This window comes from Saccopteryx bilineata, chromosome 4, assembly GCF_036850765.1.
Source record: "Saccopteryx bilineata isolate mSacBil1 chromosome 4, mSacBil1_pri_phased_curated, whole genome shotgun sequence".
In the NCBI taxonomy this organism is placed as follows: Eukaryota; Metazoa; Chordata; class Mammalia; order Chiroptera; family Emballonuridae; genus Saccopteryx; species Saccopteryx bilineata.
In genome coordinates, this window is record NC_089493.1 from 12,676,475 (window position 1) to 12,698,359 (window position 21,885).

The 21,885-nt window shown below is 52.8% G+C and overlaps 1 protein-coding gene and 1 pseudogene across 2 annotated transcripts in view; one reads left to right on the forward strand and one right to left on the reverse strand.

Moving 5' to 3' along the window:
• The window catches only part of CCDC88C (coiled-coil domain containing 88C), a 133,008-nt gene that overhangs the window by 3,482 nt on the left and 107,641 nt on the right, over positions 1-21,885 (forward strand). For both annotated transcript variants that reach the window (XM_066273235.1, XM_066273237.1), the window contains exon 3: positions 4,364-4,472. In XM_066273235.1, coding sequence (XP_066129332.1) covers positions 4,364-4,472 — 109 coding nt within the window. The remainder of the gene's footprint in view (positions 1-4,363; positions 4,473-21,885) is intronic.
• Positions 2,350-4,266, reverse strand: LOC136333826 (V-type proton ATPase subunit D pseudogene; annotated as a pseudogene).

Consider the following 21,885-nt stretch of genomic DNA (forward strand, 5'->3'; position numbering starts at 1 on the left):
TGCTCCACATCTGACACTATGCTTAAGTCTCTGATTTTTACTTTTGACAAATGGAGACACGTCAGCTCACTAGCAGGGAAGGTGGTTCTGTGTTATCTCCCATGCTAGGAGCTTCCATTGTGTGCTGCTATTCACCTTTTTTAACATTTTAAAAATTTATTAGAAATTAAATTTAATGGAATGCCATTGATCAATATGAGTACACAAGTTTCAGGGAAACATTTCTGTAGCATTTGATGATGATGTGTGCTCATCACCCAAAGTCTTCCGTCACAGTATATTTGTCCCTCTTTACTCCACCCCTCCCCCACATAACCACTTCCCTTCTATCTATGTCCATGAGTCTCATGTTTATATCCCACCTGTGTGGCTGTGCACCTCTTTTGCTTAATTCTCCCCAAGTTGGTAGGACCTGAGGGGAGAGAGCTGTATACTGGCTGGGTTGCGGGAGCTCAGGTAAGAGGCATGTTACTTAACACTTCAGAGCCATATGGAGGCTGGCTGGGGCTCACGTGACTGCACCTGGCCATTGTCTCTGGCAACTGAAGAAGGCTGCGGTCTAGTCTCTTGGCCCTGGCCTCCCGGTGACATCAGTGCCTGGAAGCAGGAAAGCCCTGTGAGCTCAGCTTTCAGGGGAGGCCCAGGTCTAGGAGAATTCCTGAATGAAAGTGAGGCATTGAGTGGCGTGGATGGAGACACATGGGGAACTGGCTGAATAGGTCCTCTGTAAATGCAGAGTCTCAGGGCACCTACTAGTTCCCAGGGGAGAAGACGTCTGATTCACGCTGGACTCATTTTTACTGTCTTGTAGGAAACTTATCTAAGAACTTTGACTAGAGCACTAGGCCGACAAGTTCAAATCCCCGGTCTGCCACTTACTAGTTTGTTACCATGGGAAAATTCCTTAAACCCTCTGAGCCTCCATTGACTGATCTGTACTAAGGGATGGTGCTGTGTAGATCTGGGAAGGATTGAGAAAGATCTTGTATGTAGAAGATGCCCAACAAATGTCAGTCATCATTGTTGTTAGAGCGAGGCCCAGAACCAGGTTTGTGTGTGGTGCCCGCGTGTACTATGTATGCCGCTGTGCATGTATTTATAAGAATAAACATCTTTTGATTTGACCCAGAGTGGAATCTTTCCCTTGATCTAGTTCCTGCAGCGTGGAGAGGTGGGGGTTACACATCGGGCCAAGTGGGGACAGGCCTTCCTTAGGTCCTTGAGTAGTACGAACGTTCTTGTAGGTCCTCGTGCCTCCTGACCATCCAGAGGATGATCGGTTTATTTTAAAAATATGTAAGGAAACAAAAAACATAGCAAATGTATGTTCTTACTGTTTCTATAAATTGGTTATCAAACATGATTTTAAGTTAATAAAACTGTAACTGGAACTAATTTTATTTTTTGAAAATAAAACTCACTCCCGGGGGTCAGCGAGCATGAAAAAAACTCACTACTCAAAGGGTTAAGTATACTTGACTTTTGCTTCGATTTTTCCCAGTAACTTTTCTTTACTCTGAGAGCATGAAAGGAGGGAGTATTAATTAACAATCGTGATAATTAGTTGACTTGCTCAGATAGTAAATGTCAGGGCTCTTTTGGAGTGCTGTTTCAGTTAGCTATTGCTCTACAGAGCTGATGAGAACAGAAGCAGAGATGGCCAGGGCAACCCCAACCCTGAACATCCACTGTCCACACGTGTGCTGAGGCCTTCAGCTCCTGGCACTGCTGGGGTGGTCCTGTCTGACTTAAGTGAAAGCTAGGAGCACAATAACAACAAACAGAAAAAGCCCTGCATGTTCTCAGATCTGCTATATTAAGAAGCGCATTTGTCACTTTATGAAATTGCTTCTTACCTCTTAATGTACTGTAGTCAAGGGAGAATTGCATCTTTAAGGTACATATTTTGCAATGCTGGGTGCACATCTGTAGCTAAAAGCACCTTTGTGGTTTAAATTCTGAATGCCTCCTCTATGCCTAAATTAATTCCCACTGAACTGTTAACCTTTACTTTCTCAGTAATGAATGGCTCCATGAGAAATGTGTAATGTGTATCTTATTACTGTGTGAAGACAATCAGAAATGTTGTCACATGACAACTGAGAAGAGGTCCTCTGGTTTCCCCCAGGTAACCCACGTGACTATTTCAGGGGATACAGAATGAGTAAGACCTGTGGCTGAGTATTGCACGTGATGAGGGAAGGGATTTGCGTGCAGTGCAGTGCAGTGCAGTGTGGGGACGCCTAGCATAGCTATTGAATATTTACTTAACAGTTGAATTTTACTTTATTTTTTTCAAACTAAAATGGTGCCATGTTAGGACTTCTGAATGAACCAGAACAGGAAAGTTCATTCAGACAGAAGACTCTCATCCTTCTCTTTAGCTGGAAGGTTGGTGGGCTCCGTCTCCTCCCCAGCTGCCCTCCCTCCGTCGCTCCAAGTCCTCCTAGGTTTTTCCTGAGACTCTGTCTTCTCCTGTGTTTTCTTTAACCTGTAGACCGCTCCTCGCCTCCTCTCATGCAGCTCCGTGCTGATGCAGGCAAGGGCGCCTTCAATCCAGGGGATGATGGCATGTTCCGCAGCATTTGCACGCCTGTTCCTTATCTTAGTAGCTTCATCCAAAGTGACGAAGGGGGGTGGCGGCGAAGCCAGTTCCACCACTAGGCCCCCTGCTTTGGCACCATCCCTCTTTAATTTAGCCAGTTGCCCGCCTCCAGCTAAACTGGTCGGTTCATAAGGGACAGTTCCCCCATGGTAATGTCCACATGCTGGCAGAGTTAACACCTGCCACATGATCTTTCCTCCCTAGACTCTTCCTTGGGCTTGATTTGCATTTCGGCTAAGTGTGGTACTCAAGTCCCCTGCCGTGAACTTGACCTCGGCAAAGTGAGAAGGCAGCTTCTCTTATCACTTCCCTTGTCCGTGCTCCTTAGGAGGATCCGTTGAAGTCGGAGAGTTAAGGCATCAGATTTTTTTTCTTCAGGAGCTTTCGACTTGTCTGTGCTCCTTGGAATCGAGCCCTCATGATGGTCTCTGCCTTTTGCGAAGGAGAGGCTTCAGTTTCAGGCTTTGCCCTACATTCTGACGGTGACCGTGCAGCCTGGCTTCCCGGCTGGGCGGTCGTGGCTGCCGTAAGACGCGGCCACCTGTCTCCCTCGACCAGTCGGCTGGATGTGTCCGGGTTGAGTTGGACATCGCTTGTTTTTTGTAAAAAAGAAATTGTACATTTCAAATGGTTTCTACCTGTAGGGTTTTTCTTTCTGTGTCAGTTTTGTATTAATTATTGACTTCGCATGAGCCAAATGGCATTGAGGTTGATTTCCGTAAGTCCCCAGACTCCCCTTCATTATGGGGGTGGGGGGCAGTCTGCTGCGGAAAGAGGGGGCGGCCTGCCTCTCTTCCATCATTCCTCTCCCAGGAGGCTCCGCACCCTTATCGCAGGGCTCGGGTGACAGATGAAACCTTGAAGACAACCCTCATTTGAATTAGACATCCCTCCCTGTGTCGTGGGACAGAAGCCTGTAGGAGAGGGCTTTGTTATGAAAAGCAGGAGAGGTGGCCACTCAATTGTCCTATTGAGTCTGTTCTCTTCAGATAGGAAACCTTTTTTTGACACTGAGAATTTTGAGAAATAATCCTGTACACATACATATCTATAGATGAGTGAAATTACAGATCACTTGATTCAGATGGCTGGTTTCATCGCAACCAGACCCGACCTCTGCCTGAGACGGGGAAATAAATGACGCTTTGGGGGTTTCCCACATGAATTATTCGTGTCTCCGGTTAGCATTTCCTGTCGGCCGTGTTGGGCACCATTTAGCACCCCAGACTGATGCTGTTGGGTTTTCAGAGTAGAATTGTGTCCCTGGAATGTAAAACCACAGGCAGGATCAGCCCAAGACCAGTGCTGATGGTGACAGGACGGGGAACCCACATGAAGTGGAACGTTAATGACTTTTATTGATTTAAGTGAGAAAGTGGACTGTTTTCCCCCTTTTTCTTTCTCGATAGTTCCTATATTTTGTTTTGTTCAGCTTTTAATCCTTTTGATCCTGAAATGTCATTTTGGGTAGGGTATTGATTTTTGCAGTGTAACTTTCAGAGTCTGCATTGACATTTGGTGATGGTTTATGGGTGCTGCTAGGAGTAGGAACGGACGTGAGACTGACTAAGGGCCTGGGGTGGCCTCGGGGCTTGCTGTGGGGGCGGGAACGATGCTGCCGGTGGCAGGCCCTCCGCGTGAGCCACACTCAGCAGAGCCATGCAGGAGCCCAGGCTTGGAGAGGTTGGCGCCCTGCTGGGAAGGGTGGGGCGGCAGGTGCCGGGAGACGTCTCTCCATCCTCATGTTTCTTCCCCTAGAGACCCCAGGCCTACAAATCAGCGCATCAACAAGCACGTCAACAACGATGTGAACCTTCGCATTCAGAACCTGACCATCCTGGTGAGGAACATCAAGACCTACTACCAGGTAAGGGCAGCGCTCTGCGCCCCGGGAGCTCTGCTCTGCGCCTGGCGGTGTCATCACATCGCTCAGGACGGTTTCCCTTCAGGAAGCCTGCAGGAAATGGTGTTCGTGCTCAGGCATCTATGTGCTGACGCTTGGTGTGGTTTTTCTTTTTTCACTGTCTTTTTTGGTGAGAGGGCATTGTGAGAAGGGTCAGATGTTGGATTGCTTTATTGTGTCTAGCAAGTGTTGTGTGAAGGGTATGCAAGGCGTTGTGTAGGTCACTGTGAGGCCCCAGAGCCGAGCCTCAGTTTGGCATGGTGGCCCCCAGCACCAGTCGCATGGGGAGCGGCTGGCATGGGCTCCGGGAGGGGCACCCTAACACGGTATCACCCACAGCTCAGCGAGTCTTTGCACGTCGGCAGTTCAAGGAGTTCGAGGAGATAGTGGACCGCAGAAGGGCTGTGTGGGGCCAGGAGTGTAATCGCCAAGCCCCCAGCTTGCAGGCGGGAGCACTGGGGGTCACGGTGTGCTGTCTGCTTGCCGAGTGCTCATCGTGTCTTGTTAGCAGATGGTCGGTGGGTAGGAGGACCTGAGGGGAAGGGCTGTTAACATCTCCATCGCAGCCCGGAGAGGGTCGGGTGAGAACCTTGGGTGTTTTATGATCTTTAAACTGCCAGCACTGATGCACTATGGACTTAAACGGCACCCCGTAGAACCCTGGTTTTCAAACTTCTTTGCACTAACTTTTTCCCCCTTCATGTGATTTTTTTTTTTTTAATATAAAGATCTCAGGTAAGCCCCGGCCAGCTAGCTCAGTGGTAGAGCATCGGCCCGGCGTGTGGAATTCCCTGGTTCAATTCCCGGCCAGGACACACAGGAGAAGTGCCTATTTGCTTCTCCACCCCTCCCCCTCTCCTTCCTCTCTATCTCTCTCTCCCCCTCCCACAGCCAAGGCTCCATTGGAGCAAAGTTGGCCCAGGTGCTGAGGATGGCTCCATGGCCTCTGCCTCAGGTGCTAGAATGGCTCCATTGCTACAGAGCAACGCCCCAGATGGGCAGAGCATTGCCCCTGGGGGGTGTGCCAGGTGGATCCCTGTTTGGGCACATGTGGGAGTCTATCTCTCTGCCTCCCTGCTTCTCACTTCAGAAAAATACCCCCCCCCCTAAAAAAAAAAGATCTCAGGTAAAACCCATGGACTCTGATTGACTTGAGTGTTAGGGGATCCTAGTGCCCTCTGCCCAGCCCCCTCCTCTCCCTCCAGGGCATCTCTGTGGGTTCCCAAACCCCAAGGAACATGGTTTGAGAACCACTCCCTGCTCAAGAACAAGTCCAAATTCATGCTGGGGTTTCACTGAGATCATGGACCAGACTCTGCCTCTGACTCCTGTTCTAAGCACTCAGCTTCTTGGGCTGTAGCTTAGCCTTGGTTGGGGGTTAGGAGTGTCCCCTCTCTGCCTGTGTGGTGGTGGCTGGTCTGAGGTCAGCCCAGGGCCCACTGCGAAGCTGACGGGTGTCAGTGCTATGGCGTCGGGCTTGCACAGGCCAGTTCCTGCTGAGGGCTGTGCTGGCTGCAGGAGCCCTTCCGACTCAACACAAATTAGAAAAAGACCGGGAGAGGGAGGGCGTGGACAGTGTCCTGGGTTTTCTGAGATGGTCGTTTCTGTCCTCTTCCCATTGAGGTCGGGTGCAGGAGAGGGGGTCTGGGGTGCTGGATGCTTTGCCCGAACGGCCGATTCAGCAGGCCCCCTGTGCTCATTCCACACACTGTTGGAGGCACAGCACCGTGACTCCGAGCAGCCTCCGGGAGGCTTATAATCAGCCCCATCCTTTTTGTTAGCACTGCCAGCTGTGCTGAGGAGGAGCCGGGGTCAGAGGGGCCGGGGGAGCTCGAACCATGGGACTGAAGCGGCTTCATTTCCTTGTCTGAGAGGAGCCACACCCAGGGCTGGGCGTGTTGTACACTGTGTGGTGCTGCCCTTGTGGTGGCCGTGGGCAGGGGAAGCTGGGCAAGGGCGATGGTGCTGCCATTGAACCGGGGGCTGGGCATGGGGGGTGCTGTCTGTTCACCAGGTACTCAGGGCTTGATTCCTGTGTGCAGGCGCCATTCTTGGTAAGCCGGTGCTTTTGTGCTGGGTGCTCAGTGCCGTGGGAAGCGATGGTGCCTACCGTTCAAGAGACCAGGCTAACTCAGGCTGCAAAGTGGGGATAGAGGACGTGTTGGAGGCATGAGCCAGTTGTGACCTCCATCCGTCACAGTCAGCACAGGCCACAGTGGTTTGAATGAAGGCCTGTTTCACCAAATTTCAGATGAATCAAAACCAAGGAGATGTCAACATGGGACTCTTGACAGGTGGCCCCCTGCCTCAGGTGTGGCTGGAAGGTAGTAACCTCCCCCTTCCTTACGGCAAGGTGGAGGTGGGGTTTCTGAAGCTCTCCGTGAGCTGCACGGAGCAGCCAGGCGCTTGTGTGCGCTATGGCCGTGCCAATGCTGTCCTCGGGTCTTGCTGGCCGGGCAGGGTGCTGATGGTGATCGCCGGCTTGGACGGTCCAGGTCTGGGCTGGCCAAGGGGGCTCAACACTGCTTGGGACCGTGTCTAGCTGCAGGCAGTTCGCTGCTCGTGGGGCTCTGCTAGAGCTCCCGAACGTGGGACCATCACAGGAAGCCCACCCTCAGGGCCCAGGAAGAGTCCCAGGTAGGAGGGAGGTAGGACCCTGCGTCCTCGAGGGGCTTCTGCGCTGTGAGCCCCCTGAGGGCAGGGCTGGTGTGCAGCCTCGGCGAGAGCCCAGACCAGGTGCTTGCGGAAGCCCGCTGTAATGCCCGTGGTGGCTGAGGCCAGGCAGGTTCCCTCTAGATTTGGGCAGATGCCAGAAAAACTGTGGAGCCAGGAAGCGTTGGGTCGTACCCGTTTATTGGACGCTCTCAAAGACAGGTGAGCAAATGAACAACAAAAGGGAAAGAGCTAATAAACAAAGGAAAACCTGCTCTTTGCAGTACGGGGGCAAGGAGCAAGGAAAATGCACCTCACGGCCTTTGCCTCTGCCACTGGCCCACGCACTAATCAAGCAAAGTGCTTGCGGCCAGTAAACCCCGAGCAGGCCTGACACGCTGCCCGCACCCTTGCTCGAGGCCCCAGAGCCGTCCTGCCCCTCGGGCCTGCGCCCTGGGAGGAGGCTGCAGGACTCTGGCCTTTCCTGCTGACACAGGTTAGGGGTGGGCGGGGTCGTGCTGCATGGTTTTCCCTTCCCATTTATTGTAAAATAAAGTTAAGTTCTGGTTGTATAAGTAATACGTGCTTTTTATAAACAACTTGGGAAGCAAACAAGTAGCAAGAAAACCGCCCACAATCCCACCGCTCCGAGACAATCATCACGCAGTTTCTGTGTTTCCTCCCGGGGTCTGCATGAATAGTTTTTGTTTCACGCTGCTGTGGTGCTGCTGCCTTATAGACAATTGCATATCCTCCCCCCCCCCATCATAACATAAACATAATTGGTTATTTTTGTAAAGCGACAATCAAGAAAGTTTTCCTAAAGTACAGCCCAGCGCCCCCTTGTTATGAGGGCTTGTGCAAAGCAAGACAAACATCATTCCTGCTGTGACCAGGGAGGGCGAGAGGCCACCTCCAAGGAGAGCGGGATTCCCTGTTGCCTGTGGCTTTTCAGGTGGACATGTCACGGTCACAGAATCCAGCCCTGAGTCTTGTTTGCCAGGCAGTGACTCTGTCATCCTGGCTGTCCTTTTCTGAGGCATGATGGGGCGGGGACAGCTAGGAGGTGTTATAAGGTACCTCACCCCGGATTCTGAAAGGCACCGTACCTCACTTCGTCAAGTTCACATAGAGACACCCAGTCCAGATGCATTTTGAAGAGTTTTATTAAAGGAGGAGATTTATTAAATATGCCGGCTGCATATGGCTGACATGGGCAGCAGACTCAAATTTGCAGACCCAAAAATATTTCAGGGGCTGCTTATATACCCTTGATCACACATGGGTGGGCAGGGGAGAGCATGACGTTCATGGCACGAGCTGACAACATTTGTTTAGGGGATACACAGAAACATTAAGACTTTCAAGGTAACGCAATCAAAGATGTTTACAAATCTTTCAGGGTTCATCTTCCCTCACTAGCCTAGAGGTATTTTACCCTCAAGATTCCAGGAAGGGGAAGGAACTACAGTCAATGCAAGGTGGTATGTAAATGCTGCCTCCTATTGAAAGAGAAGAAGTTTCTAGGTTAACCTTTATTTTAGATTTAAAACTAAATGACCCATTGTTCTTGCAAACCAGAAACTTCTACATTCCCTAAAGGAGGGACGGGACAGGAAAGCCTGACCTTTCCTCCCAGAATATCAATATTTTCAGCTTTTTGTTACCTTACAACAGAGGCCCAGGGACCTGTCTTGAAAAGCATGGGCTTGTTCCACAGGAGGCTCAACTTTTGCCTCTGGAAACCTGCGGAGACGCTGTCCTTGACTTTTCTCAGAGGACGGGTGGGAAAACAGCATGGCCAGTTTCAGTCTGACCGCCGAGGTCTCCGCCCGGGTCTCGGGCTCCTCCTGCCCTGCTGCTTGGACTTTGCTGAGGCTGGTGCCAGGAGTCTGTGTGTTCAGAAGTTCCCCAGCCGTCTGAGTCTCACCGTCGTTCCCACAGCACTGGGAGTCCGTGGGCTGGAGTGGCGGTTCTCAGAGTGGGGCTCCCAGACCAGCGGGAGTGGCGTCATCTGGGTGCGGGTTAGAAATGCACCTGACAGTCCGCGTCCCTGACAGGCTCTCGCGAGGCCTGCTGTGGGGGTCCTGCATTCTGTCCCATCAGCCCTCCGGGGGCCCAGCGCACCCGTACACCAGAACCCCTGGTTAGGGAGCCTTTCTCGTGATGTCTAGAAGGGGCCCCTTCAGCCAGCCCTCACCTGGTGACTCCTCTCCGTCACATACGGCAGACACACATCTCTGTCCTGGGACAGGAAGTCGGTCCGGCAGCACCCTGGCAGAGAGGAGGTGACCGGGTGGGGTGTGTCACGGCTGCTGGGAAAGGGCAAAGGAAGGCAGAGTTGGGCAGGGCCTTGAGGTGAGCGCCTGGTTCAGGCTCTACCTTTTAAAGAGGTGGGCGGCCCGGGGGAGAGGAGCGTGGGCCAGCGCCGTGTGCCGCCTCCCACCGCCTGGCAGGTCAGCTCTGCGCGGCCGCTGCTCCTGCTTGTTCCACACTCTCTCACCTGAGTCTTGTCTTTGAATTAAATTTTGGAGTAATACAGTGGTTTCGTTTATACCTCAGAGCCTGGAGTCCTTACATTAAACACACGTTCATTTGCTAGTGCAGCCAGTAGGAAAATAAGGCTGGAGCAGCAGACATCGCCGTGAACAAATCGCTGACACGGATTCATTCTTTTGGGGGTTGCCCGTGGCGTCCCTCTGCCTTCCTCTGCCCCGGGCACCTGCAGCCTTGCCCCTTCTCCTGACGTTAGGGCCTAACGGTCCCCGTGCAGTTGCTGAGGTCTCTCTGGCTTCATGGTGGGGGGAGGCAGTTCACACAGCGCCTTGGGTGGAGTCCGTGATGTGCGTCTTTGTTCTGAATCCACGTGGGGTGTGCGTCTTTGTTCTGAGTCCACGTGGGGTGTCCATCCTGAAATGGGACTCGTAGATGGAGGTAGGGACTGACCTGTAGGACTGGCTGACTCTGAGATGGACGTTTGCTGGGTTTCTTCGAGCTCCGCCCCTCCCTGACCGTGCTCTGGGACCAGTGCGTTTCTTCCCTGGGCTGAGTCCTCGTCTGTCAAGAAGAGGATGGGCCCGGGGGGCCTGCAATTCCACCTTCGCGTGGCATGATGTCCAGAGACGACCAAGATTCCGAGTTATGATCACCGCCAGGAAGTTTTGTTTTATGAGTTCCTTGCACTTGGCTCTTCTGACTTCTGGTCTCTCACCTTCTTCTGCTTAGAAGCTCAGCAGACCCCAAAACACTGTTCTTTTTCTCAGAAGAAACAGTAGAAGAGATAGCCAGGGGTTGCCTCTTTCCTTATTGCTTTGAACAATTAAAAATAAAACAGTACCAGTGTTGATAATGTATCTGTTACTCAAGTGAATATGAACATACGTGTATATTTTTCCTATTTGTTTCAGACCTTTTTTTTTTAGAGAAAGTTTTTCTTTCTTTCTTTCTTTTTTTTTTCTGAAGCTGGAAACGGGGAGAGACAGTCAGACAGACTCCCGCATGTGCCCGGCCGGGATCCACCCAGCACGCCCACCCGGGGCGATGCTCTGCTCACCAGGGGGCGATGCTCTGCCCCTCTGGGGCGTCGCTCTGCCACGGCCAGAGCCACTCTAGCGCCTGGAGCAGAGGCCAAGGAGCCATCCCCAGCGCCCGGGCCATCTTTGCTCCAATGGAGCCTTGGCTGCAGGAGGGGGGAAGAGAGAGACAGAGAGGAAGGAGGTGGGGGTGTGGAGAAGCAAATGGGCGCTTCTCCTATGTGCCCTGGCCGGGAATCGAACCCGGGTCCCCCGCACACCAGGCCGACGCTCTACCACTGAGCCAACCGGCCAGGGCTGAGAAAGTTTTTCTGATAGAAACTCCCAGCATGCCTCTACCAAGTCCAATTATCTCTTTCTCCCTCCCTGGAGATAATCCATATCTTTAATTTGCTGGGTATTTTATACCCTTGCAGTTCACATTTTTTATACCCTTGTTGTGTGTGTACACATGCATATGAGTGTGTATACACATACATGCACACAAACATTACTTTGTGTGATGTCTTTGGGTAAAATGTCCGTACGCTGCCTCTCCCTTCTCCCCGTCCCGCCTGGCCCCGCCTGGCCTTGTGTCTGAGACCCGCCAGCTGTATTAGATAAGCAAGGGGCTGATGACAAAGAATTAGTATTATCTTTAGCAATGTGCTTGCTTGGTTTGGAAAAAAAGAAAGACTTTTGTCAAAAGTAAGAATTGTAGGAAATGTACATTTGACATTGTATGGTGGGAACGCGGCAAACTCACGTAGCGCCGTCTCAGTCTTGTGGTCTGGAGGATTTCAAATGAGGTCCCCTTAGGTTGGGGTGACCTGCTCTGACGAGCGGCGACGGTGTTCAAGGGAGCTTGCACTCTGCTCAGGCCGAATCTATGGGTGTCACCAGGATTTGCTTTATGAATTATACACTGTATCGAATTTGTGGGGTGGGGGCGTGACTTGCTCCACTTCCAACTTTAAAGAGGACAGCAGTGAAGTGGATATTCTTGATTTTGTGGCTTCTGTCTACATTCCAAATGAGAGTTGCCAAAACAGAAGGAAAGGAGCCAAAAGAAAGGGAGTAGGGGTAATAAAAGTAAGATTTTTTTTTTTTATTATAAAACTATTTTCTGATTGCAGATTGGGAAATATAAAGAATAGTAAATCCATTCATTGTCTGTTCATCGAGGGATACCATTGTCTTGGTGTTTGTGCTTTCTGAGTTCTTGTCCGTGTGTGTGTGTGTGTGTGTGTGTGTGTGTGTGTGTGTGGTTGTGTGTGTGTGTTTCAAGGTGTGGATAGCATTCATATTACTTGTCAACTTCCTTTCCGTTTACTGTGTAGTGTCATTAAATAGGCCTTCGTGATAAGGGTTTTAGTGTCTACCTGGAATTTCATCACGTGGCTGCCCCACTATTGTTGACACAGTTATTTCTGTGTGAGGATCATAACCAACACCGCCATGAACGTACTCAGTACACAGATTTGTCAACAACTGTTCTTCTTTTCTTAGGATAAATGCCTGGCTCGGAATCCCTGGGTCAGAGAGCATGCACACCTTGAGGACTTCTGCTACTCACTGCGCACACTGCCTGTTTACACGCCTCTTGTTTTTCTTTGCCCGGGTGCATGTTCTTGCCCGCCAGGCATCGTGAGGGGACCTGTTAGAGTGCAAGGGTCTGTATTTTCGGTGGAGGCTGATTTGGCCGTTCGGATGAAGGTCTGAGATTTTTACTGCACGTCTTTGCAGACCTCCTCGTGTTGGCGAACCATTGGGTCCTGGTTTGGAATCTCCAGCAGGACCGCCGCCGGTGATTGGAGGCGGGAGGGGGGTGGCTGGGTGCCAGGGCCAGGACACCTTCGTCAGAGAGGCCCCTGTGCCCTGTCCCCAGTTCAGCAGTGGGAGCCCCTTGTCTGCTGTAGACTTGACCTAGGAGCTTACAGCTTCCCTGTGAATGTTTGCTTTCAGTCTGAACTTCAGGAGAACCTTCCAGACTGTGTAGGGAAGTGAGCCCGAGGAAGGCAGTGGTCTGCGCGGACCCTCCTTTCCTCCTTCCTTCCTCTCGCCTCCCGTCCCCTGCATGCTCTCTGCTGTGGAGTGACGAAATGTGGGAAGAGGAAGCCCCGGTGTCCTGGAGAGGTGGGCGCAGCTCACCGGGGTCAGCCGGTTCTTCCTCTCTCTCTTCCTTGTTCTTAAGGCTGCTCTCCTGCCTGGGACACTCCCATCTAGGGGGTGCGAGCTAGGCCAGCTAAACTGCTCGCTCTAACCCCTGTGTGTGCCCAGGACACGGGGATGTCACAGGACCTAGGAGCGAGTTCCCCAGCGGGGGAAGGGTGGAGCTCATGGAGAGCTTTCTCAAGGGGGTGACGCTTGACCTCAATCTTGAGGGATTGTCAAGGAGCTAGTCTGGCAAAAATGGGGTGCATGGGGGTGTCCTGGGGGAGCAACATCATGGAGACATAAAACAGCCTGAGGACTGATGAAGTCGCTTCAGAGTGGCGCTGGTGACAATGGATGAGGCTGGAAAGGTGGCCACATCCCAGGGGGTGGACCTCATGCTAACACATATGAACTTCAACCTGAAGACCTCGGGAGTCCCTGGAGAACCTTTAAAAGGGAAAGTGAATATTGAGAGCGGATTATGTCAGGGGGTAGTAGGTAGTCCGGGCAGGTCGTGGGGCCCTGGACCAAGGCAGGGGCAGAGGAGAGAGGGGACAAGTTCCAAGAGACGCTTGCGGGACTGTGCACAGCAGCTTGCTCAGTGCCCTGCCTGGAGCGAGCATCTTTGGGGACAATAAAACCCTTTCCTAGGCCCAGAAAGCGGGGGGAGGGGCCGCAGGAGGCTGAGTGGTCATGGCACTGGGTCAGCCAGACAGGGGCTGCAGGAGGGTAGCAGTCTCAGGGCCACCAGAGTTCTTTTCCACATGGAAGGCATTTACTCCCGCCAGCCAGGGATGGGACAAAGGGGCTAAGGACGCCTGGTCGTGTACCACATGGGCCCAGAGCTTTCCAGAGGCAGGTTTGCTCTTCTGCAAGATGTGAGACTGCCAGATGGACTTAGTTTCCTCTCTCTCTCTCTCTCTCTCTCTCTCTCTCTCTCAATAGGAGAGGAGATAGACAGGGAGGAGGGGAGATAGACAGACTCCTCCTGCATGCGCCTGGACCTGGATCCATCCAGCAACTCCCGTCTACATCTGATGCTCTGCCCATCTGGGGCCAGGCTCGCAACCAAGCTATTTTTAGTACCTGAGGTAGAGGCTTCTTGCAGCACTCAGGACCAGTGTGCTCAAACCAATTGAACCATGGCTACAGGAGGGGAAGAGAGAGCATGGGGGGGGGGGCAGATGGGTGCTTCTCCTGTGTGCCCTGACTGGGAATCGAACCCGGGACTTCCACACACTGGACCCACTCTCTACCACTGAGCCAGCCTGTCAGGGCCACTTGGCTTCCTTTCTTTTTCTCTCCTTTTCGTTTTGAAAAGAAAAGCTGTTGAGGCGTCCTGAAGGGCAGCTGAGAACTTCAGGCTTCAGCCCTGTGCCCAAGTCAGAAGGTTGAGAGAGGACTGGGTGGCAGTTGTGAGCCTCTGCTGGGGGCTTTCTCCAGCCTCCTCGTGGTGAGGAAGGGGTCACTCACTGTCCCCACGTTAGACAGGAAAGCAGGACAGGGAGTAAGACAGGGGAGCAGCCCCAGGGAGCTGCATGTTTTCTTGGTCCTTGGCCACTTGGGGAAACCTCTTCCTAAAAATCAGGCTTTCCACAGCCCCCGTGAAGGGGGCAGCTCACTGCTGCTTGGGAAGGTTGGCAGGTGCACAGGACAGCAGGCCGGCTGGTGGGCCAGGCTGGGAGTGCCGCTGCTGGAGGCCTTCCTGCTCAACTCTCCCTTGTTTACCTGGTTTCACACGGCCCAGCGGGGCCCCAGAGGAAGGGACCGCTCTGCTTCAGGCACTTCCGGGGTTGGGCTGAGGGTGGGACCCAGGGAGCAGCTGGCCCAGACTTTACCCCCACCCCCCAGCAGCAGGAAGCTGAGAATCAGGACTGATTGCAGGGGCTGAGAAGGGGCGAAAGGTGGGCCTGATGTAATTAGCAGGGCTGGAATTCAGCCAGGCCATGGAGGCTTAAAGCGGGAAGATGGCGAGAGGGAGAGAGCAGTGTGCGTGTGTCCCTCTGTCCGACTCCCATCTCCCGGCCTGCAGTCCAGACCTTGAATTGCTAGGGCTTTTCGTTCTGCTCCTGAGCTGCCACTGTCTCCTTTGCCTCAGCAGAAAGGAAGCAGCTCCCGGGTCTTCCTTTTGGTGCCGGGGATGCCCCGAGGTCCCTGTGGGCTGCCCCCGAGGCCCCTGTGGGCTGCCCCCGAGGCCCCTGTGGGCTGCCCCCTTGCTGCGGTCGGTTCTGCACACGCTGCACCCGAGTGCCCAGTACTGTACACGGTTGGCCCAGAGACCCACTCAGGTCGTCACGTTTACAGATCTGGACTTCCTTGTGTTTCTGATATGTGTCCACTCGCTGTGTGTGTACTTTCCACTCTTTGCTCAAGTTTTTCTCTCAATTTTGCAACCGTGCATTTAAGGAGGGCTTTGTTTTAGAGCTGTTCCCGGGGCTCCTGCCCCGAGAAGAGCGGCAGAGCTGTGGCGGGGCGGGAAGCTGGCCCGTCGCCCCATCATTGGACTGGGGTGCAGGGGAGGGGGGGTGGGGGGCTGCGCGGGAAGCTGGCCGTCGCCCCGTCATTGGACTGGGGTGCAGGGGAGGGGAGTGGGGGGCTGCATCGTGGCTTCCCGCAGGGGATTTGCTCAAACCATGACTTTCTGATGGAGCTCGCTGGCCTCATTTTCAGTTAGGTCTTGCTCGCTGCAGGCTCAGAACCGTGAGCCGCCAGGCCTGAGAAGCTCGGGCGCTGTTGTTGGACAGATGCACTTGGAAACACAGCTTATGTTACCTGGTGCTGTAAACACAGCACCAGGGAGGTAGGAAGTGGTAAGAGGCACCACTTGTGACCAAAAGGAGGGAAGTGGGTAGGAAATGGATTTCTCAAGTTGTTAAAAAGTAAAAACAATGAGTCTCTCCTTTCCCTGGGTCTTGGTGTTCAGTTCCAAGATGAGCATGTTTGGTGTGGGAAGTGGTTTGCAGAGGGAGAGCCGAGGCACCTGCCCGGGCAGGCCCTGCCTCTGCGTGGCTCACGGCTCATGGCTCACGGCTCATGGCTCACGTCCAGGGCTAATAACAGTTTTTGTTAGTCAGCTGTTCCTTTTGGAGGGCGGGGTTTTCCTCCTGCTCTTTCGCTGTAGCATTCGGGGACTTGGTCCTTTACGATGTCGTTTCAGTCCTTTTTCTAGGAATGAGGATGAGGAGGTACTTGTCTTTGGTTGGTGGGTGGGGGTATTGACACGGCTGCCCCCCGTGTCCTAATCCGAGTTTGTTGGTGACCCTTTGAGGGGAAGTGGGGGTTTCAGAGGGCTCCCCGAGGCTGCTGGCTGTGTGCTGCAGGGGTTCCACTGGTTTGGGATTGGGTTTCAGCAGGTTCGGGGGAGACGGTATTCCAAATATTGGGCTCTCTGCATGGAGGGAGATGGGGCACAGCGCAGCGTAGGGGACGTTAGCTGCCACCCAGGCCCCCAAGGAGCGGTAGTCAGGTTTGCTTTCTCGGTGGGGGGTTGGAGCTCAAGGCAAGCTCCGTTCACTACCTTGTCAAATTGGGTCATTCACTGCTTTAGAAACTTGTGTGTCGGGGAGGCAGGAAAGACGGATAAGTATGCGGGGACGGAAAATGATTTGATTTTGAGTGATGGGCGCACAACACAATCAACAGTTCAAATGCTCTAGAGATGTTCATCTGAAACCTCTGTACTCTTACTGATCAATGTCGCCCCATTATATTTAAGTTTTTAAATAAAATTTGGGGGTAAAAACCTTGCATGTTACTGTTAGTAGGAGCAAGGTAACGTCCAGTGCACCATGTAACTTCATATTACAGGTTGTCGTGAGGCCCCAATGAAATAACACCAGGTTTTCTGAGTCCGTGAACCCTAACGGGACAGCCCACGCTCCCAGCCTGACTCTGCAGGGGCTGCTGTGCTTGGTCCGTCTTCTGCCGGTTGAGGGGCGACGTCACTGGTGCAATGGGGGACACAGATCCAAGTACAAACAGAGAGTAAGAGAAGCAGCGGCCAGCCCGTCCGTCTGCAGAGGCAGAAGGTACAGGCGTGGGTTCCATTGCGCTCGCCACTCAGATGGTGGCCTTGGGTAACTGCATGTCCTGCCTCAAGGGTGGTAGGGAGGACTGACCAGCACCTGGTACAGGCCCATGCTGATGGTGAGAATCAGGTGTCCCCTGGTCCAGCAGAGGGGCTCATGGGCAGTTTATGGAAGGGCCCTTCCAACAGTTGCAGCCTCTGAGTTTTGGGATTAGCCCAGAGCACGTGCACATGCATGCTTGACTTCTGCCCTGCACGGTGTTCTCCTATATGATGAGCTTTTTGTGTTGAGCTCGCTGTGTGCTCACAGTGTACTGAGTGGCCCAGGTACATTATTATCTCTTGGAAGCCTTACGATGTTATCTGCCACCAGCAACGAAACTCCATTAAAAGCAGGCATCTTTGTCTCTACGTGTCTCACCGCACCAAGGTGAAGACGTGTCTGACAGCGTGTTAGTGACAAGATACAGAACAATAGAAGCCATGACTCACTGGAGAAAGTAGCTCAGAGATTAAGTCATTACACGCAGAGAATATTATACATTGTTGTCCTGCTCCTTGGCCCGGGATCCTATCTCTAGGCTGAAATGACCTTACAAAGGTCCCTGCCCTGTTGCCCCCTTTCGAGGCTGCTGAATAGTTGAGGGTGGGTCCTGCTTGATTCATTCTCTGTCCCCTGAGTTCCTGACACATATCAGGTACTAGGGACCTGACTGTTCTGGGGTCAGTGGGGGCCAACCAGGATGGAGACGGGGTGTGGGGGAGGGGGAGCTGGAGCCTTTGAACCCCGCTCTCAGAGGGTCCCCCGCCGCTTTCACACCAACCTGCAGGCTTTTCATGTGGTGTTTGCTTTGTTGATGGAGATGCCATATGTCAGGTACCGGGAGGCTCAGTCCCTGGAGGGTGGAAACGCAATCGATTGTTTTCAACTTTGTCTAGCCAGCCTGGCTCCCTTGAGCTTTCTAATGTTCAGGCTTAATGAGTTTAAAACTTTAAAAAATAAACGCCTCCTTTCCAAACCACAGCAACTAAAGAAACCGGCTTGTCCTCCGGTTCTGGCAGCCGGTTGGTCAGAGTAGCCTCTGTCCCTTCCAGTGGTGGGGTTGTGGCTACTGAGGTGTCCGTCTGGGCACTTTCTGTGCTGAGTTGGTCTTTTTTATTTTATTTTTTTTATTTTTTATTTTTAGATTTTTATTTATTCATTATAGAGAGGAGAGAGAGAGAGAGAGAAGGGGGGAGGAGCAGGAAGCATCAACTCCCATATGCGCCTTGACCAGGCAAGCCCAGGGTTTTGAACCGGCAACCTCAGTGTTTCCAGGTTGACGCTTTATCCACTGCGCCACCACAGGTCAGGCTGAGTTGGTCTTTTAACCCCCCTCTCCCCACCCCCTGCCGTTGTTGGGGTGAGAATGTGTGACTTTTGAATCTGATTAAAGTCAAACTTACATAATTGGAGATTCTGGATGGAAATGGTCAAAGTGGCCTCTCTCTTCGAGATGCCCAACCAAGGGAAAAACTCCCGGCTCATGTTTGGCTGTCTGGGGCTCTTATTCCAAACTTTTGGCAGAAAGAGGGCACCCTGTGGGTGACCTGGGAAGGGTGGAGGTCCTTCGCTCTGTCCTGTATTTATTTTTGTCGCCTGCCCTGACCCTGGTCGCCTCCTGTGGGAGGGGAACCCCTCTCGGCTGCCTCGGCTGAGCCTGCCCCTCCCCCACCCCTCAGGGGGTCTCAGGCAGATTCTCCTGTCCATCCTGCAGACAGCAGGCCTCTGCAGAGCCGCCTCGCTTCCTCTGCCCGGTCAGCGTGACCTGGGACAGGCGTCCTGACCCCTCCAAGCCGGTGCCGTTGTCGTATGGGGATGGTCACTGCACTGGCCTCCCGGGTTGTGACCGGTCAGGGCTCACATGGTGCCTGCTGCCAAGCTGGAGGCTGGTGAGCATGGGCTGTCCTGTCACCAGACGGCAAACCTGTCTGTGCCCCTTGCCTGGGTGCTTTCTCCTGCCCACGGCGCCTTCCCTCGTCCGCCTCAGGTGCTCTGAACCTGAGTTTAATTATTTTTATCATCTTCATCACACCTTTCATTCCCACCGGCTCTCTCTGAGTCCTGCACCAGGTTGCAGGCTTCTTCTGGTCAGAGCTGTGGTGGGGAGCCTTTCCATTCCCCCCTCTCCCCAGGGTCAGGAGCGCAGTAGTTGCAAGTCAAAGGGTCGCCCTAATATTTGCTTGGATTCCCGTGCCCTGGTCCCCTGACTGTGTCTTATAGAAGCACAGCGCTGACCAGACCCCCTTTCCCCCAGCCAGGGAGTGGGGGAGTCTGGTACCAGGCTGAGACCCCCCCCCTGCAGGTCCGTGTGATGGGCGGCCCTCTAAAGTGTTCCTACTTCAGTGCAGCCCCTGTATTGAAGCTCTGAATTGTTACTGACCCCGAGTTCAAAAGGTGGGATACATCGATTTTTAAAGGCAAAGCCACTCCAACAAGCCTTTTAATCTTGTCCTCTTAAACTCAATCGGCCTTTTTAAACAAAGTAATGGGGAACGTGACCAGTGAAGCCTTCCTCCGTTCTTTTATCCCTTTGAAACGATTGTCCTCTAGTTTTGACTCAGATCCCCTTCTCTGCTCTGGGAGGTCAGGTCAGGACCGCAGAGTTCCATGTCCATAACACCCCCACCTCCAGCTTTACGGGGCAGGAAGGGGCGATCCAGTGCAGAGTTCATAGGTCATTTACATTCCTGGGTCTGTACGCATGCCCTGAGGTACAGTCTCAGGAAGGGAGAACTGGAGCCACTGGACGATGGCCCCAGTGGCCGGAACGGGGTCAACTGGGCGCAGCTGTCCTGGTGGCCCCAGAGGGCTGGGAGTAGCCAGTTGGTGTTGGGAGGTGGAATTCATGATATGACTTTGAAATCCAAGTCTGAGTTCAGATTGGTTTGGAAAGAGTTTAGAAAGTGCGAGGAGTAACATGACTTTTAAACTCCCAAGTAAGTAGACCAGCAATAAAAATGTGAGCAAAAGGGATACGATGTGTTCAAGAAAATCGAACTTTGAGTCCTTGAGGTGATGACCTCTGACTTCTAAAAAGCAAGGAGTGAAAACACTCACGTCCGTAGCAGCATTATTCACGAGAGCAGAAGTTGGAAGCACCCGAGTGTCATCGGTGGGTGTGTGGACTAACAAAAGGTGATGGACATGTACAAGGGAGTATTAGTCAGCCTTAAAAAGGAGGGAAATTCTGGCCCTGGCCGGTTGGCTCAGCGGTAGAGTGTCGGCCTGGCGTGCGGGAGTCCCGGGTTCGATTCCTGGCCAGGGCACACAGGAGAAGCGCCCATCTGCTTCTCCACCCCTCCCCCTCTCCTTCCTCTCTGTCTCTCTCTTCCCCTCCCATAGCGAGGCTCCATTGGAGCAAAGATGGCCCGGGCACTGGGGACGGCTCCTTGGCCTCTGCCCCAGGCGCTAGAGTGGCTCTGGTCACGACAGAGCGACGCCCCGGAGGGGCAGAACGTCACCCCCTGGTGGGCGTGCCGGGTGGATCCCAGTCGGGCGCATGCGGGAGTCTGTCTTACTGTCTCTCCCCGTTTCCAGCTTCAGAAAAATACAAAAATAAAAAATAAAATAAATAAAATAAAATAAATAAAAAGGAGGGAAATTCGGACACATATTGTAACACGGGTAAACCTGGAGGGTCCTATGCTCGGTGAAATGAGGCATTCACGGAGAGCGACATGCTGTGTGGTTCTACCTGTCGAGGGACCTGGAGTCGTCAGACCCCCAGAGTCGGACGGGAGCCTGGTGGTTGCCAGGGCCTGGGGGAGGGGCGGGGGAGGGGAGTCATCCTTCAACTCATTAACCCTAGAGTTTGGTTTTGTGAGATGAAAAGAATTCTGGAGATTAGGACAATAATGTGTGAACATCCTTAACACGGCTGAATTTTACTCTTAAAAGAAGTTAAAATGGTAAATGTTTATGTGTATTTTCTGTGTTTTTGTGTTATGTGTCTTCTACCATAATTTTACCAGAAAAAGGACTGAACCCACACCCTTTCTTTCCAGAGGCCCCCGTTCACGCCGCTCGCTCCCTGGGTCAGATGGGTGACCCGTGGCCCGGGCAGAGGAAGCAGGACGTCCCTACTCCATTCTCTGGACTTTGGGATCTGTGTTGATTTGGTGGGGGGGTTTTTTGTTTGTTTGTTTTTTTGGTTGTTTGTTTTTTAACTTACGTAGGCGCTGGGAGTCCTGGTATAGAATGAGACCAGCCATTGGCTTTTTGCACGTGGTCCCTAGAAGGTGGTTCTGGTGGCCCCGTCGGGAGGACTGGACAGGTGTGACCGCGGGCTTGACCTGCCGGGGCCCAGCAGTGCGGATTGGGAACGGCCAGTTAGAAAACCTGGGGTCAGGACTGCTGGCTGCTCGGGGGCCTCTGCGTTCCAGCCCCAAGGTTTTCTGTGGGGGGGTGGGGACACCTTTGGGATGCCCGCTGTGTGATTTCTGCGTGGAGCACAGACTGTGTGCCGTGCTTCAGGGGTGGCACTGAGTTAGGGGGTCCCCGCCCTCTCTAGTATGGTAATGAGATGGAGACGCTGAAAGCATAAATTAAGAGGATAGAAGGTTTTTATGGAAGGGGTGGCACTGCGCCAGACGAGGGTCTCAGATACTTTCTAAAGGAACGAAGAGGCATCTAATAGGAACGTACGTGATGCTAATCATAACAGGGCCTGAAGGCCGGGCCGCGGCTCTCAACGTGGCGAGCTGACCGGGCGCGGCGAGTGGAGCAGGATCAGTCAGCATTTCTTTTTTTTTCTTGCCCTTTGTCTTTTCTTGTTTGTTTTAAAGGAAAAAAAAAAAAAAAAACCTTTTCCCTTGGAGTCAGCAAAGGGGTTTTTCCACACTGAAGCAATTCATCTTAAGTAACTAAAAGCAAAGATACTTCTGTTGATGATGGATAGTCCTGAGATATGAGGACTTTTTAGAAGTCCGCACTTAAATCAAAGCAGGATTAAACTGCCAGGCACGGAAGCATCCCTTTCCCCTTGAA